General features: G+C 44.4%; 1 protein-coding gene across 1 annotated transcript in view; it reads left to right on the plus strand.

Moving 5' to 3' along the window:
* The first annotated feature begins 2,713 nt into the window (after positions 1 to 2,713).
* Positions 2,714 to 19,274, plus strand: part of LOC124020795 (aryl hydrocarbon receptor nuclear translocator 2-like) — an 83,318-nt gene continuing 66,757 nt past the window's right edge. The window contains exons 1-3 of the mRNA XM_046336068.1: positions 2,714 to 2,865; positions 9,512 to 9,577; positions 13,321 to 13,406. Coding sequence (XP_046192024.1) covers positions 2,744 to 2,865; positions 9,512 to 9,577; positions 13,321 to 13,406 — 274 coding nt within the window. The 5' untranslated portion in view covers positions 2,714 to 2,743. The remainder of the gene's footprint in view (positions 2,866 to 9,511; positions 9,578 to 13,320; positions 13,407 to 19,274) is intronic.

Raw genomic sequence — 19,274 nt, forward strand, 5'->3', positions numbered from 1 at the left:
TCATGGTAATAATACTAGTAAATAACCTCATCTCCTGTCTCCATCCTCTTCATGGTAATAATACTAGTAAATAACCTCATCTCCTGTCTCCATCCTCTTCATGGTAATAATAGTGGTAAATAAACCTCATCTCTTCTGGTAAATAACCTCATCTCCTGTCTCCATCCTCTTCATGGTAATAATACTAGTAAATAACCTCATCTCCTGTCTCCATCCTCTTCATGGTAATAATACTAGTAAATAACCTCATCTCCTGTCTCCATCCTCTTCATGGTAATAATACTAGTAAATAACCTCATCTCCTGTCTCCATCCTCTTCATGGTAATAATAGTGGTAAATAAAACCTAACCTCCATCTCCTGTCTCCATCCTCTTCATGGTAATAATACTAGTAAATAACCTCATCTCCTGTCTCCATCCTCTTCATGGTAATAATACTAGTAAATAACCTCATCTCCTGTCTCCATCCTCTTCATGGTAATAATACTAGTAAATAACCTCATCTCCTGTCTCCATCCTCTTCATGGTAATAATAGTAGTAAATAACCTCATCTCCTGTCTCCATCCTCTTCATGGTAATAATACTAGTAAATAACCTCATCTCCTGTCTCCATCCTCTTCATGGTAATAATACTAGTAAATAACCTCATCTCCTGTCTCCATCCTCTTCATGGTAATAATAGTGTAAATAACCTCATCTCCTGTCCAAATAACCTCATCTCCTGTCTCCATCCTCTTCATGGTAATAATACTAGTAAATAACCTCATCTCCTGTCTCCATCCTCTTCATGGTAATAATACTAGTAAATAACCTCATCTCCTGTCTCCATCCTCTTCATGGTAATAATAAGTAAATAACCTCATCTCCTGTCTCCATCCTCTTCATGGTAATAATACTAGTAAATAACCTCATCTCCTGTCTCCATCCTCTTCATGGTAATAATACTAGTAAATAACCTCATCTCCTGTCTCCATCCTCTTCATGGTAATAATACTAGTAAATAACCTCATCTCCTGTCTCCATCCTCTTCATGGTAATAATACTAGTAAATAACCTCATCTCCTGTCTCCATCCTCTTCATGGTAAACCATGGTAATAATTAAGCAATAAGGTCTGAGGTGTGGCATATGGCTGAAATACCACTGCTAATGGCTGTTTTTATGCACAATGCAGTGCAGAGTGACTGGACACAGCCGTTAGCCTTGGTATATTGGTCGCAGATAAACTAGTTACCAACATAAATCATAAACATATACATGTTTTATCATACCCGTTGTATACGGTATGATATACCACGGCTGTCAGCCAATAAGAATTCAGGACTCAAACCACCCAGTTTATAATGGTAAATAACCTGTGCATGTGGGTTTTAGAGAAGTGTTTCAAAGCAGTGTTGTTGTTTTTTTACACAAACCAATGGAGCTCGAAACCCTGTCAACAATCCATGAGAAAGACCCTAGGAGATATGTGGTAAAGCCTTTCAACACGTTCGAAACCAGAGCCTTCTAATTGGACTCCTGACCTAATTGGCCAATGATAATAGTCATATGTCATCCCAGAGCCCCAGGGAGATAATGTCTTTATCTAAACATAGTGGTCAGCCCATAGAGGTAGGAAGAGGCCTCATCTCCTACTTTAAAATGATGGAAACCATCAATGGCAATGTCCGTGCTAAGATGGGTTGTATTCGTCCAGAGCTCTCGTTCGACCTCTATGGGTCAGTCTCAGGAAGAGAGGGAGCTGAGATCCTTGTATCCTCTCCAATACAAGACTGTAGCCAAAACTACAATCCAGCCTTTAGCTGGGGTCAAACACTGACCGCCTCCCTCCCTTGAGGAGCCACTGCAATAATAGAACAGTATAGATGACCACATCAATGCTTTGGGAGTTTGGAGAGTTAACATTGTCTAATGCTGCATTCATTACACTAATGTTATTGGCAGGTTGTCCATATGTCCAGCTTCAACATTAAACGCCCCCACCTGTCATCAACATTCCTTGTCAAATGCCCCCCGGCCTTGAATTGGCCTGTTGTGTAGTCTATAGCTGGAATGTGAATTGTGGAGAGTGTACAACGTGTTGTGTGGCTTGAATCCTCTCCTTGTCCTGCTGAATAACCTCTGGTTGGCGCTAGCTAACTCGATAGCTGTTAGCATGATCTAAGCCCCCAGTCATCTAACAAACAAATTAGTTGCAACGCAGCTCAGACTGACTGTGTGTGGAGGAGGAATCCCTCTGGAATAAAAACACTGGGGTCAGCTGGAATGGATCGCTGCAGGACACACACACACACACACACACACACACACACACACACACACACACACACACACACACACACACACACACACACACACACACACACACACACACACACACACACACACACACACACACACACACACACACACACACACACACACACACACACACACACACACACACAAAGCTTATTTGTCTGGAATTACTGTAGACATGTTTCTCCGACAGACTAGTAATGATGCAGCTAATAGTCTAAATGGGGTGGAGAGGAAGACAGACAGGGAGAGAAAAGGAAGAGACATTCTCTCCATTTATTACATTAGACTAAATATCAGGAATTACATTGTTTTTCCTTTCCAAACACTTAATGAGAAACGAGGGAGCGATGCACAGACGAACAAAAATGTTCCTGACAGAAACAGTGGCGCAGCTCCCGGACCTCAGCATGACGCAAGGCTGTGTGTGAGCGTCTCTCATCTCATGTTCTGTGTCTCCTCAGGGCGTATCCTGGACCTGAAGACAGGAACAGTGAAGAAAGAGGGGCAACAGTCGTCTATGAGGATGTGCATGGGCTCCAGACGATCCTTCATCTGCAGAATGAGGTGTGTCTCTGTCTGTGTGTCATTCCTCCATGAGCACATGGATGGTCTTTGCCTGTTTTAGGTGTGTGTGAGCGCAAGTGTGCACAATATATCAACTGGATCCATCTCTCCATCTGCGGGGGATTTACACCTGTGTTGTAGACTCACTCCCAATAGGACTCATCCATCCTTTAACTCTTGGAACTACCCATCCAGGATCCGGGAGAATTGTCATCAACTATACTAATTAGCATAGCGCAACGGCCAAATAATCTTACTAGAAAATATTCATGAAATCACAGGTGAAATATAGCGAAACACAGCTTAGCCTTTTGTTAATCACCTGGCCACTTACGCAATGTGGTCCTTTACGCTCATTCTTCAACATAAAGGCGTGAAACTACGTCTAAATGCTGTAGACACCTTAGGGAATACATAGAAAAAGGAATCTGGTTGATATCCCTTTCAATGGCCAATAGGGATGCATAGGAACACAACGGTTTCAAAACATGAGTCACTTCCTGATTGGATTTTTCTTAGGCTTTCGCCTGCAATATCAGTTCTGTTATACTCACAGACAACATTTTTACAGTTCTGGAAACTTTCGAGTGTTTTCTATCCTAATCTGTCAATTATATGCATATTCTAGCATCTGGTCCTGAGAAATAGGCCGTTTACTTTGGGAACATTATTTTTCCAAAAATAAAAAGAGTGTCCCTTAGCTTCAAGAGGTTCAAACTTAGTCACCTCTGATATGTAGATACCTTCGTCTCCCTACATCAGCAATCATCCAGTCTTTGGTTCACACCTGCCTGGGAGATGTGTACTGTATCCCAAATGGCATCCTATTCCCTATATAGTGCAGTACTTCTGATTAGGACCCATAGAGTGCACTACATAGGGAATAGGGTGTCATTTGGGACGTAGACTGTGATGTGCGTGTAGCCATAATCGATTTCATGCTTTCCCCCCGTGGCCATCGAGCCATATGCTTTCCCCCCGCGGCCATCGAGCCGTATGCCTTCCCCCCGCGGCCATCGAGCCATATTCTTTCCCCCCGCGGCCATCGAGCCGTATGCTTTCCCCCCCGCGGCCATCGAGCCATATGCTTTCCCCTGCGGCCATCGAGCCATATGCTTTCCCCCGCGGCCATCGAGCCGTATGCTTTCCCCGCGGCCATCGAGCCATATGCTTTTCCCCGCGGCCATCGAGCCGTATGCCTACCCCCGCGGCCATCGAGCCATATTCTTTCCCCCGCGGCCATTTCTTTCCCCCGCGGCCATCGAGCCATATGCTTTCCCCGCGGCCATCGAGCCGTATGCCTTCCCCGCGGCCATCGAGCCGTATGCTTTCCCCCGCGGCCATCGAGCCGTATGCTTTCCCCGCGGCCATCGAGCCGTATTTCCCCGCGGCCATCGAGCCGTATGCTTTCCCCCGGTCATCGAGCCCGTATGCCTACCCCCCGCGGCCATCGAGCCATATTCTTTCCCCGCGGCCATCGAGCCGTATGCTTTTCCCCCCCCATATTCTTTCCCCCGCGGCCATCGAGCCATATGCTTTCCCCGCGGCCATCGAGCCGTATGCTTTCCCCCGGCCATCGGCCATCGAGCCATATGCTTTCCCCGCGCGCCATGCCCTTCCCCGCGGCCATCGAGCCGTATGCTTTCCCCGCGGCCATCGAGCCATATGCTTTCCCCCGCGGCCATCGAGCCGTATGCCTACCCCCGCGGCCATCGAGCCATATGCATTCCCCCCGCGGCCATCGAGCCTTATGCTTTCTCCCCCGCGGCCATCGAGCCATATTCTTTCCCCGCGGCCATCGAGCCGTATGCTTTCCCCCGCGGCCATCGAGCCGTATGCTTTCCCCGCGGCCATCGAGCCATATGCTTTCCCCGCGGCCATCGAGCCATTCTTTCCCCCGCGGCCATCGAGCCGTATGCTTTTCCCCCGCCATCGAGCCATCCCCGCGGCCATCGAGCCGTATGCTTTCCCCGCGGCCATCGAGCCGTATGCTTTCCCCGCGGCCATCGAGCCGTATGCTTTCCCCGCGGCCATCGAGCCGTATGCTTTCCCCGCGGCCATCGAGCCGCCATGCCGTATGCTTTCCCCCGCGGCCATCGAGCCGTATGCTTTTCCCCGCGGCCATCGAGCCGTATGCTTTCTCCCCGCGGCCATCGAGCCGTATGCTTTCCCCGCGGCCATCGAGCCGTATGCTTTCCCCGCGGCCATCGAGCCATATGCTTTCCCCCGCGGCCATCGAGCCGTATGCTTTCCCCGCGGCCATCGAGCCATATGCTTTTCCCCGCGGCCATCGAGCCGTATGCTTTCTCCCCGCGGCCATCGAGCCGTATTCTTTCCCCCGCGGCCATCGAGCCGTATGCTTTCCCCCCCATCGAGCCGTATGCTTTTCCCCGCGGCCATCGAGCCGTATGCTTTCTCCCCGCGGCCATCGAGCCGTATGCTTTCCCCCCGCGGCCATCGAGCCGTATGCTTTCTCCCCGCGGCCATCGAGCCGTATGCTTTCCCCCCGCGGCCATCGAGCCGTATGCTTTCTATCCCCAAGATGATGTGAAGACGCACCATTGGTTAAAGTGATGGATGCTTCCATAGCTCACACGTCATTATGTATGACCTATCCTGCTGCAGATATTTCAATAATCAGGAATCCATAATGTCGGGAATTGGGTGGGTGTGTTTGTGGCATGCACCACCGCCCCCTCCCACTGGCTTCAACCCTGAGCACTACTTTTGTTTATTTCATTCTCAGGATGTTTAGAAATCGAGAAACCGGTTCCCCTAATGCCCACAGATTGACCGCCAAAATGTTTTTGAACTTAAACGTTTGACTCGAGCGGGTTTTAAAAAACCCAGACCACTGACACGTGCCTCCCCGATATTTCCGATGCGGCCTGGCGTGCCTAAAGCCTCGTTAGCACAGGAATGGAGATGTTTGTGTTTGTTGTCTGCTTCACTCACATTACACAGATGCTAATCACGCTTTGTTAGGACGACTGGAATGTGTGTGTGTCTTTTGTTCCTTTTGCTATTTAGGCCGCTTGGCAAATTGAAAACAGCATGCAGGGATGACTGTCTGCACTCTGCGGTGACCACAGCTGAGAATACACAACACACACACACACACAGAGCCCCGAACAGCATGCCATGCAACCAAGAGGAAAGGAATTGTTCATTTTTCAACATCATTTCAGGGAAGCTAATATTAGCCAACTCCAGAAGAGCAGAAGATGCTGTCCTCTTGAACCTTTAGTTGATCAGTGGAAAAACCCAGGTTGTCCCTCCTCTCTGCACTCAATAATACCTGACTCACCCGCTGAAAGAAACTCATGTCAAATGGCTTCCATCTTGGTTTCCATACTGTGAGACTGTGTAGACTTGGTTACAGCAGTTAAAGCTGACATCACCATAAATCCCTTCTGCTTCTTTTAAACTTCCTTAATCCAGGTTCTCAAGTCTCTGTGAGATACAGTCTGTTCTATAAGAGAGACCTGGTCCCTCTACATTTCTATGCAGTCATCTAATCAGTACACGTGTCATTTAGCAGACACAAAAACACAAACACACACAAAAGCAGGTTCAGATTTCAAATGTATTGTTCTCATTGATGAGAATCCTATCCACAGCAACATGGCAACACACCAAACAAGATTTTTCCAATAACACTCACCATGCCTGTGTTCCAAATGGCACCTTATTCCCTATATAGTTCATAGGGCTCTGGTCTAAAGTAGTGCGCTATATAGGGAATAGGGTGCAATTTGTCCTGCATTCGTAGTCTCACGCAGCGAACATAACAGTACATTATATAATGTCAGGCACTGGTTATTTGCTGTGTGTGTGTGTGTGTGTGTGTGTGTGTGTGTGTGTGTGTGTGTGTGTGTGTGTGTGTGTGTGTGTGTGTGTGTGTGTGTGTGTGTGTGTGTGTGTGTGTGTGTGTGTGTGTGTGTGTGTGTGTGTGTGTGTGTGTGTGTGTGTGTGTGTGTTCTGGTTTATGGTCCATACACCTCATCAGTGCTGTGGGTTGACATGTCCCCAGTTCAGCAGCTCTTGTGTTCTATCTCTGGTCTGAACATCTCTCTGTTTTCAGTGGCGCTGATTAACATTTTATTTGCCCCTCCCAAGTATTTTATTTGCCCCTCCCAAGTATTTTAATTGCCCCTCCCAAGTATTTTAATTGCCCCTCCCAAGTATTCGTAGCAAAAAAAAATGACCTGACTGTTAAACAGCAGCAAATCAGCTCCAAGTGATGTACATTTTGGAAATCTGTTCCAAAGTATTCCCACACATACCAGAGAGATGTGATCCTATACACCAAAGTATTCCCACGCATACCAGAGAGATGTGATCCTATACACCAAAGTATTCCCACACATACCAGAGAGAGATGTGATCCTATACACCAAAGTATTCCCACGCATACCAGAGAGATGTGATCCTATACACCAAAGTATTCCCACGCATACCAGAGAGAGATGTGATCCTACACACCAAAGTATTCCCACGCATACCAGAGAGAGATGTGATCCTACACACCAAAGTATTCCCACGCATACCAGAGAGAGATGTGATCCTATACACCAAAGTATTCCCACGCATACCAGAGAGATGTGATCCTATACACCAAAGTATTCCCACGCATACCAGAGAGATGTGATCCTATACACCAAAGTATTCCCACGCATACCAGAGAGATGTGATCCTATACACCAAAGTATTCCCACACATACCAGAGAGAGATGTGATCCTATACACCAAAGTATTCCCACGCATACCAGAGAGATGTGATCCTATACACCAAAGTATTCCCACGCATACCAGAGAGAGATGTGATCCTACACACCAAAGTATTCCCACGCATACCAGAGAGAGATGTGATCCTATACACCAAAGTATTCCCACGCATACCAGAGAGAGATGTGATCCTACACCAAAGTACATACCAGAGAGATGTGATCCTATACACCAAAGTATTCCCACACATACCAGAGAGATGTGATCCTATACACCAAAGTATTCCCCATACCAGAGAGATGTGATCCTATACACCAAAGTATTCCCACGCATACCAGAGAGATGTGATCCTATACACCAAAGTATTCCCACGCATACCAGAGAGATGTGATCCTATACACCAAAGTATTCCCACACATACCAGAGAGAGATGTGATCCTATACACCAAAGTATTCCCCCACCAGAGAGAGATGTGATCCATACCAGAGAGAGATGTGATCCTATACACCAAAGTATTCCCACGCATACCAGAGAGATGTGATCCTATACACCAAAGTATTCCCACGCATACCAGAGAGATGTGATCCTATACACCAAAGTATTCCCACGCATACCAGAGAGAGATGTGATCCTACACCAAAGTACATACCAAGATGTGATCCTATACACCAAAGTATTCCCACGCATACCAGAGAGAGATGTGATCCTATACACCAAAGTATTCCCACGCATACCAGAGAGAGATGTGATCCTATACACCAAAGTATTCCCACGCATACCAGAGAGATGTGATCCTATACACCAAAGTATTCCCACGCATACCAGAGAGATGTGATCCTATACACCAAAGTATTCCCATGTGATCCATACCAGAGAGATGTGATCCTATACACCAAAGTATTCCCACGCATACCAGAGAGAGATGTGATCCTACACACCAAAGTATTCCCACGCATACCAGAGAGAGATGTGATCCTATACACCAAAGTATTCCCACGCATACCAGAGAGATGTGATCCTACACACCAAAGTATTCCCACGCATACCAGAGAGAGATGTGATCCTATACACCAAAGTATTCCCACGCATACCAGAGAGAGATGTGATCCTATACACCAAAGTATTCCCACGCATACCAGAGAGATGTGATCCTATACACCAAAGAATCTAGTTGATGATCTCTGATGTATATTACACTGTGTGTTTCTCACAGATGGTCCCGTGTCTGAATCTAGTTGATGATCTCTGATGTACATTACACTGTGTGTTTCTCACAGATGGTCCCGTGTCTGAATCTAGTTGATGATCTCTGATGTATATTACACTGTGTGTTTCTCACAGATGGTCCCGTGTCTGAATCTAGTTGATGATCTCTGATGTACATTACACTGTGTGTTTCTCACAGATGGTCCCGTGTCTGAATCTAGTTGATGATCTCTGATGTACATTACACTGTGTGTTTCTCACAGATGGTCCCGTGTCTGAATCTAGTTGATGATCTCTGATGTACATTACACTGTGTGTTTCTCACAGATGGTCCCGTGTCTGAATCTAGTTGATGATCTCTGATGTACATTACACTGTGTGTTTCTCACAGATGGTCCCGTGTCTGAATCTAGTTGATGATCTCTGATGTACATTACACTGTGTGTTTCTCACAGATGGTCCCGTGTCTGAATCTAGTTGATGATCTCTGATGTACATTACACTGTGTGTTTCTCACAGATGGTCCCGTGTCTGAATCTAGTTGATGATCTCTGATGTACATTACACTGTGTGTTTCTCACAGATGGTCCCGTGTCTGAATCTAGTTGATGATCTCTGATGTACATTACACTGTGTGTTTCTCACAGATGGTCCCGTGTCTGAATCTAGTTGATGATCTCTGATGTATATTACACTGTGTGTTTCTCACAGATGTGGCAGCACCCCACTGGACCACATCTCTCTCAACCGACTGTCCAACATGAGGAAGAGATACAGGTGAGACACTTTAATATTCCTACCTTTCTTCTTTACTAGATGTTCTTCTCCCCTGTCTCAATATGGCCTTAGAAATAAACAAGTTACCAGTGATTTAACTCTTCAGAGATGACATTATTAGAATGTTTTTATTTAGAAGGCCATAATGCAACAGCTCCCATTTTACTTTTGGAACTACATTGTCCAGCAGCCAATGAAAACTATGGCCTGCGCTCACATGACTGTGTTTTGTTGATTGTGCCTAAGGTCTGTACAGAGCTAGGGAAAAAGCTTTCCAGTTCTCTGCACCTTTCTCTTGGAACAAGCTTCAGGGCCTGAAATGACAGGAGCGTGTCCCTTTTTAAATGAGTTTAAAGCTAGGTTGAACACTATGATGGAAAATGAAGTTGCACCACACTTTCCCAAACCATCTTGCTTTAGTGTTTTATGTTGTAAATGTGTCTGCAACTTTGTGTGCTGCTATTTTGGCCAGGTCTTGAACCAATCTACATGAGACTAACCTCGTCAAATTAACATCAAACATTTTTCTAAAGCCCTTTTTATTTGAGCAGTTGTCACAGTGCTTTACAGATACCCAGCCTGAAACCCCACAGAGCAAGCAGTGTAGATGTAGATGTACAGTGGCTAGGAACATCTCCCTAGAAAGGCAGGAACCTAGGAAGAAACCTAGTGAGGAACCAGGCTAGGAGATAAATCTTCTCCCTCTTCTTCTCCTCCTCTCTCTCTACCTCTTCTCTCCTCCTCCCATCTCCCTTCATCTTGTTTGTTTGTGTGTACGTTTTTGTTTGTATGTACAACTTTATGTGTGTAGGGTTTTTTCTGCCATTGAAGTCCTTGGGTGGCCACATAAGAATTGTTATGGTCCAAACATTGTATTTAAAAAAAGTTTACAAAACATTAGAAACACCTTCCTAATATCGAGTTATACCCCCTTTTGCCCCCAGAACAGCCTCAATTCGTCGGGGCATGGTGTCAAGTGTTCCTCAGGGAAGCTGGCCCAGGTTTACTCCAATGCTTCCCACAGTTGTCAAGTTGGCTGGACGTTCTTTGGGTGGTGGACCATTCTTGATACACAGGAAACTGTTGAGTGTGAAAAACCCAGCAGCATTGCAGTTCTTGACACACTCAAACCGGTGCGCCTGGCACCTACTACAATATCCCATTCCAAGGCACTTAAATATTTTGTCTTGCCCATTCACCCTCTGAATGGCACACATACACTATCCATGTCTCAAGGTTTAAAAATCCTTATTTGTCCGGTCTCCTCCCCTTCATCTACACTGACTGAAGTGTAGTGACATCAATAAGAGATCATATCTAAAACCTGTCTCCTCCCCTTCATCTACACTGACTGAAGTGTAGTGACATCAATAAGGATCATATCTTTTACCTGTCTCCTCTCCTTCATCTACACTGACTGAAGTGTAGTGACATCAATAAGGGATCATATCTTTATCCGGTCTCCTCCCCTTCATCTACACTGACTGAAGTGTAGTGACATCAATAAGGGATCATATCTTTATCCTGTCTCCTCCCCTTCATCTACACTGACTGAAGTGTAGTGACATCAATAAGGGATCATATCTTTGTCCGGTCTGCTCCCCTTCATCTACACTGACTGAAGTGTAGTGACATCAATAAGGATCATATCTTTATCCTGTCTCCTCCCCTTCATCTACACTGACTGAAGTGTAGTGACATCAATAAGGGATCATATCTTTGTCCGGTCTGCTCCCCTTCATCTACACTGACTGAAGTGTAGTGACATCAATAAGGGATCATATCTTTATCCTGTCTCCTCTCCTTCATCTACACTGACTGAAGTGTAGTGACATCAATAAGGATCATATCTTTATCCTGTCTCCTCCCCTTCATCTACACTGACTGAAGTGTAGTGACATCAATAAGGGATCATATCTTTATCCGGTCTGCTCTCCTTCATCTACACTGACTGAAGTGTAGTGACATCAATAAGGATCATATCTTTATCCTGTCTCCTCCCCTTCATCTACACTGATTGAAGTGTAGTGACATCAATAAGGATCATATCTTTATCCGGTCTCCTCCCCTTCATCTACACTGATTGAAGTGTAGTGACATCAATAAGGATCATATCTTTATCCGGTCTCCTCCCCTTCATCTACACTGATTGAAGTGTAGTGACATCAATAAGGATCATATCTTTATCCTGTCTCCTCCCCTTCATCTACACTGATTGAAGTGTAGTGACATCAATAAGGATCATATCTTTATCCTGTCTCCTCCCCTTCATTTGTAAGTCGCTCTGGATAAGAGCGTCTGCTAAATGACTTAATTGTAAATGTAAATGTAATCTACACTGACTGAAGTGTAGTGATATCAATAAGGGATCATATCTTTGTCCGGTCTCCTCCCCTTCATCTACACTGATTGAAGTGTAGTGATATCAATAAGGGATCATATCTTTGTCCGGTCTCCTCCCCTTCATCTACACTGACTGAAGTGTAGTGACATCAATAAGGGATCATATCTTTGTCCGGTCTGCTCCCCTTCATCTACACTGACTGAAGTGTAGTGACATCAATAAGGGATCATATCTTTATCCGGTCTCCTCCCCTTCATCTACACTGACTGAAGTGTAGTGACATCAATAAGGGATCATATCTTTGTCTGGTCTCCTCCCCTTCATCTACACTGACTGAAGTGTAGTGACATCAATAAGGGATCATATCGTTGTCCGGTCTCCTCCCCTTCATCTACACTGACTGAAGTGTAGTGACATCAATAAGGGATCATATCTTTGTCTGGTCTCCTCCCCTTCATCTACACTGACTGAAGTGTAGTGACATCAATAAGGGATCATATCGTTGTCCGGTCTCCTCCCCTTCATCTACACTGACTGAAGTGTAGTGACATCAATAAGGGATCATATCTTTATCCGGTCTCCTCCCCTTCATCTACACTGACTGAAGTGTAGTGACATCAATAAGGGATCATATCTTTATCCTGTCTCCTCCCCTTCATCTACACTGACTGAAGTGTAGTGACATCAATAAGGGATCATATCTTTGTCCGGTCTCCTCCCCTTCATCTACACTGACTGAAGTGTAGTGACATCAATAAGGATCATATCTTTCACCTGGATTAACCTGGTCAGTCTGTCATGGAAAGAGCTGGTGTATATTTTTTAATAACATCATCTTTGACAACTAATAATCACCAAAATAAAAGCTAGACAGTCAGGGAGAGTTGAACATTCCTCAATTAATTTAGCAGTGTTGATTTTGTTATTATGTTTGAGCGAAAGAACACAGCATTATCCATGACAAAATGCATAGAAATTAGCTTTAAAACTGCAACATTTCTCTATCGGCTTCATGACAGAATAATATACGCCATTTAGCAGACGCTTTTATCCAAAGCGACTTACAGTCATGTGTGCATACATTCTACGTATGGGTGGTCCCGGGGATCGAACCCACTACTCTGGCGTTACAAGCGCCATGCTCTACCAACTGAGCTACAGAAGGATCACGAATATGTAGAATCAGAGGAAATTCGCTTTAAAACTGCAACATTTCTCTCTCAACTTCATGGAAAAATGTATAGAATTATAGAATTGCAGGAAATTGGCTTTTAAAAAACATTTTTCATGCACACCTGCCACGCCCACAACCAAAAACCCATTATTGATCCATGAAAAACCCTGGTGTGTGTTGTTAAATGTGTGTGGTTAAATGTGCGTGTAATCTGATTGTTTCTAGGAACGGTCTGGGACCCTCGAAGGAGGGAGAGGATCAGTACTCTGTGGTGCACTGTACCGGCTACATCAAAGCATGGCCCCCAGCAGGTATCTACTGACCATACACAACCTTTTATCCCCCTAACTAGATCAGCTAATAGATGTGTTGATGCTAGCAGTGTGTGGGTCTTCCCTTCAAAACATTGACAACAGTGGTGGTAGTAGAACACACAAATTCACACACACACAAACAACATACACATTCACACAAACAGCATACACACATACACATTCACACACACACAAACACCATACACACATACACTTTCACACACACACAAACACCATACACACATACACATTCACCATACATACATACACATTCACATTCACACACACACAAACACCATACACACATATACATTCACACACACACAAACAACATACACATTCACACAAACAGCATACACACATACACATTCACACAAACAGCATACACACATACACATTCACACAAACAGCATACACACATACACATTCACACACACACAAACACCATACACACATACACTTTCACACACACACAAACACCATACACACATACGCATTCACCATACATACATACACATTCACATTCACACACACACAAACACCATACACACATATACATTCACACACACACAAACAACATACACATTCACACAAACAGCATACACACATACACATTCACACAAACAGCATACACACATACACATTCACACAAACAGCATACACACATACACATTCACACACACACAAACACCATACACACATACACTTTCACACACACACAAACACCATACACACATACACATTCACATACATACATACACATTCACATTCACACACACACAAACACCATACACACATATACATTCACACACACACAAACAACATACACATTCACACAAACAGCATACACACATACACATTCACACACACAAACAACATACACATTCACACAAACAGCATACACACATACACATTCACACACACAAACAGCATACACACATACACATTCACACACACAAACAGCATACACACATACACATTCACACACACAAACAGCATACACACATACACATTCACACACACAAACAGCATACACACATACACATTCACACACACAAACAACATACACATTCACACAAACAGCATACACACATACACATTCACACACACAAACAGCATACACACATACACATTCACACACACAAACAGCATACACACATACACATTCACACACACACAAACACCATACACACATACACATTCACACACACACAAACAGCATACACACATACACATTCACCATACATACATACAATACATACACATTCACATTCACACACACACAAACACCATACACACATATACATTCACACACACACAAACAACATACACATTCACACAAACAGCATACACACATACACATTCACACACACAAACAACATACACATTCACACAAACAGCATACACACATACACATTCACACACACAAACAGCATACACACATACACATTCACACACACAAACAGCATACACACATACACATTCACACAAACAGCATACACACATACACATTCACACACACAAACAACATACACATTCACACAAACAGCATACACACATACACATTCACACACACAAACAGCATACACACATACACATTCACACACACAAACAGCATACACACATACACATTCACACACACACAAACACCATACACACATACACATTCACACACACACAAACAGCATACACACATACACATTCACCATACATACATACAATACATACACATTCACATTCACACACACACAAACACCATACACACATATACATTCACACACACACAAACAACATACACATTCACACAAACAGCATACACACATACACATCCACACACACAAACAACATACACATTCACACAAACAGCATACACACACACAAACAGCATACACACATACACATTCACACACACAAACAGCATACACACATACACATTCACACAAACAGCATACACACATACACATTCACACACACAAACAACATACACATTCACACAAACAGCATACACACATACACATTCACACACACAAACAGCATACACACACACAAACAGCATACACACATACACATTCACACACACAAACAGCATACACACATACACATTCACACAAACAGCATACACACATACACATTCACACACACAAACAACATACACATTCACACAAACAGCATACACACATACACATTCACACACACAAACAGCATACACACATACACATTCACACACACAAACAGCATACACACATACACATTCACACACACACAAACACCATACACACATACACATTCACACACACACAAACAGCATACACACATACACATTCACCATACATACATACAATACATACACATTCACATTCACACACACACAAACACCATACACACATATACATTCACACACACACAAACAACATACACATTCACACAAACAGCATACACTTTCACACACACACAAACACCATACACACATACACATTCACCATACATACATACACATTCACATTCACACACACACAAACACCATACACACATATACATTCACACACACGCACAAACACCATACACACATACACATTCACACACACACAAACACCATACACACATACACATTCACACACACACACACACAAACACCATACATGTTTTAAACATTATATTCCATAAATCCCTCAGGTTCAATGAAATGGTGTGATCGTGAGGTCTGGGATGTTTCTTTAGTCACACACACACACACACACACACACACACACACACACACACACACACACACACACACACACACACACACACACACACACACACACACACACACACACACACACACACACACACACACACACACACACACACACACACACACACACACACACACACACACACACACACACACACACACTTACAGAGGTGACGTGGCATCCAGGATAGATGGGGGACAGAGATCACACATGACCTCGGATGCACTCGTTGACACACACACTCCAAATCTTTCAAGTGTTTACAGAGTCACGCAACCCCCCGGCCTGGAATTCTGTCTGCAATTCCCATGAGTGTTTTGGGATTCAGAACCAGGTGTCTAGATGGGGGGGGGGTTGAGCAACTTTCAGCATCACAGTATGAAATGTATGCTTTGAGGCTGTACCGAATGATTCCCAGAATCCCCGATCACACGGACATGCCACATGTGTGGAAATCGTTGACACATGTTTAACTTCCTGGGACATAAATAGACCAGTGGAATGTTCTGGACTGTTAGTCTATCGCTCGTCCACTATCAGTCTTAAGGTACTAAATCGGGCGCATCACCCGCGTGTGGACACACACTTAGACCCTCCATCCTTCTGGGTTCTGAAAACAGCTCAGGAACTGGTAGAATGTAGCTCATGTCGGTACTTCTGGGTCCATGTTCAGAAAGCGTCTCAGATTAGGAGTGCTGATCTAGGATCAGGTCCCCCCTGTCCATGTAAAAGGCAATCCTAGATGAGCTCTCCTTCTCTGAGTGTCTTTCTGAACAAAGGCCCTGGGGAGACTAAAGTGGACGGAGGTCAGGGAGTAGGATGGATGGTATGGCTGGGATGGAACATCAAAATGATAGTTGTGTATATTATTGAATCTAGACGGATGTGTCCCAATTGGCACCTTATTCACATATGGCTCTGATCAAAAGTAGTGCACTATACAGGGAATATAGTGCCATTTGGGCCGCAGACTACTTCTTGCATTGACGGCATTGACGTGGCTGGCTAGTTGGTTGACTATGCAAGTAAAAGTCCTCAACACACATTTTTTTGTGTGTTTTTTTCCAGTTTTTATTTATTTATTTGTCATTTGAAAGATTATACAGACAATAAGACAAACAGATAGAAAAACACACCGATCCCCTACTGGAGGGGAGAGGAGAGGAGAGGAGAGAGGAGAGGAGAGGAGAGGAGAGGAGAGGAGAGGAGAGGAGAGGAGAGGAGAGGAGAGGAGAGGAGAGGAGAGGAGAGGAGAGGAGAGACCTGTGAACAGTCTTCATTATGACTAATGTGTTTTTGTGTTGTCAAGGAAACAACAAAGGAATTCATTACGGTGGGAAACTGATATCAACATTTTAAATCAAGGAAAACTTAAACTCTCTCTTGCTCATTCTCTTTCCCTCCTTCTCTCCCTACACAGACTACACAGTGTCATGCTGGAAATATACACCACACTGGTACGGTACTAGACTACACAGTGTCATGCTGGAATTATACACCACACTGGTACGGTTCTAGACTACACAGTATCATGCTGGAATTATACACCACACTGGTACGGTACTAGACTACACAGTTTCATGCTGGAAATATACACCACACTGGTACGGTACTGGACTACACAGTGTCACGCTGGAAATATACCTCACACTGGTACGGTACTGGACTACACAGTGTCACACTGGAAATATACACCACACTGGTACGGTACTGGACTACACAGTGTCACACTGGAAATATACACCACACTGGTACGGTACTAGACTACACAGTGTCACGCTGGAAATATACACCACACTTGTACGGTTCTAGACTACACCGTGTCATGCTGGAAATGTACACCACACCGGTACGGTACTAGACTACACAGTGTCACACTGGAAATATACACCACACTGGTACGGTACTAGCCTACACCGTGTCATGCTGGAAATATACACCACACTGGTACGGTACTAGACTACACAGTGTCACGCTGGAAATATACACCACACTGGTACGGTACTGGACTACACAGTGTCACACTGGAAATATACACCACACTGGTACGGTACTAGACTACACAGTGTCACGCTGGAAATATACACCACACTTGTACGGTTCTAGACTACACCGTGTCATGCTGAAAATGTACACCACACTGGTACGGTACTAGACTACACAGTGTCACACTGGAAATATACACCACACTTGTACGGTACTAGACTACACCGTGTCTTGCTGGAAATATACACCACACTGGTACGGTACTAGACTACACAGTGTCACGCTGGAAATATACACCACACTGGTACGGTACTAGACTACATAGTGTCACGCTGGTAATATACACCATACTGGTACGGTACTAGACTACACAGTGTCATGCTGGTAATATACACCACACTGGTACGGTACTAGACTACACAGTGTCATGCTGGAAATATACACCACACTAGTACGGTACTAGACTACACAGTGTCATGCTGGAAATATACACCACACTGGTACGGTACTAGACTACAGTGTCACGCTGGAAATATACACCACACTGGTACGGTACTGGACTACACAGTGTCATGCTGGAAATATACACCACACTGGTACGGTACTAGACTACACAGTGTCACGCTGGAAATATACACCACACTGGTACGGTACTGGACTACACAGTGTCATGCTGGAAATATACACCACACTGGTACGGTACTAGACTACACAGTGTCATGCTGGTAATATACACCACACTGGTACGGTACTAGACTACACAGTGTCACGCTGGAAATATACACCACACTTGTATGGTACTAGACTACACCGTGTCTTGCTGGAAATATACACCACACTGGTACGGTACTAGACTACACAGTGTCACGCTGGAAATATACACCACACTGGTACGGTACTAGACTACACAGTGTCATGCTGGTAATATACACCACACTGGTACGGTACTAGACTACACAGTGTCACGCTGGAAATATACACCACACTTGTACGGTACTAGACTACACCGTGTCACACTGGAAATATACACCACACTGGTACGGTACTAGACTACACAGTGTCATGCTGGAAATATACACCACACTGGTACGGTACTAGACTACACAGTGTCATGCTGGTAATCACCTCAACAACACAAAGTTTA

Source organism: Oncorhynchus gorbuscha, unplaced genomic scaffold (genome assembly GCF_021184085.1).
Source record: "Oncorhynchus gorbuscha isolate QuinsamMale2020 ecotype Even-year unplaced genomic scaffold, OgorEven_v1.0 Un_scaffold_912, whole genome shotgun sequence".
Taxonomy (NCBI): domain Eukaryota; kingdom Metazoa; phylum Chordata; class Actinopteri; order Salmoniformes; family Salmonidae; genus Oncorhynchus; species Oncorhynchus gorbuscha.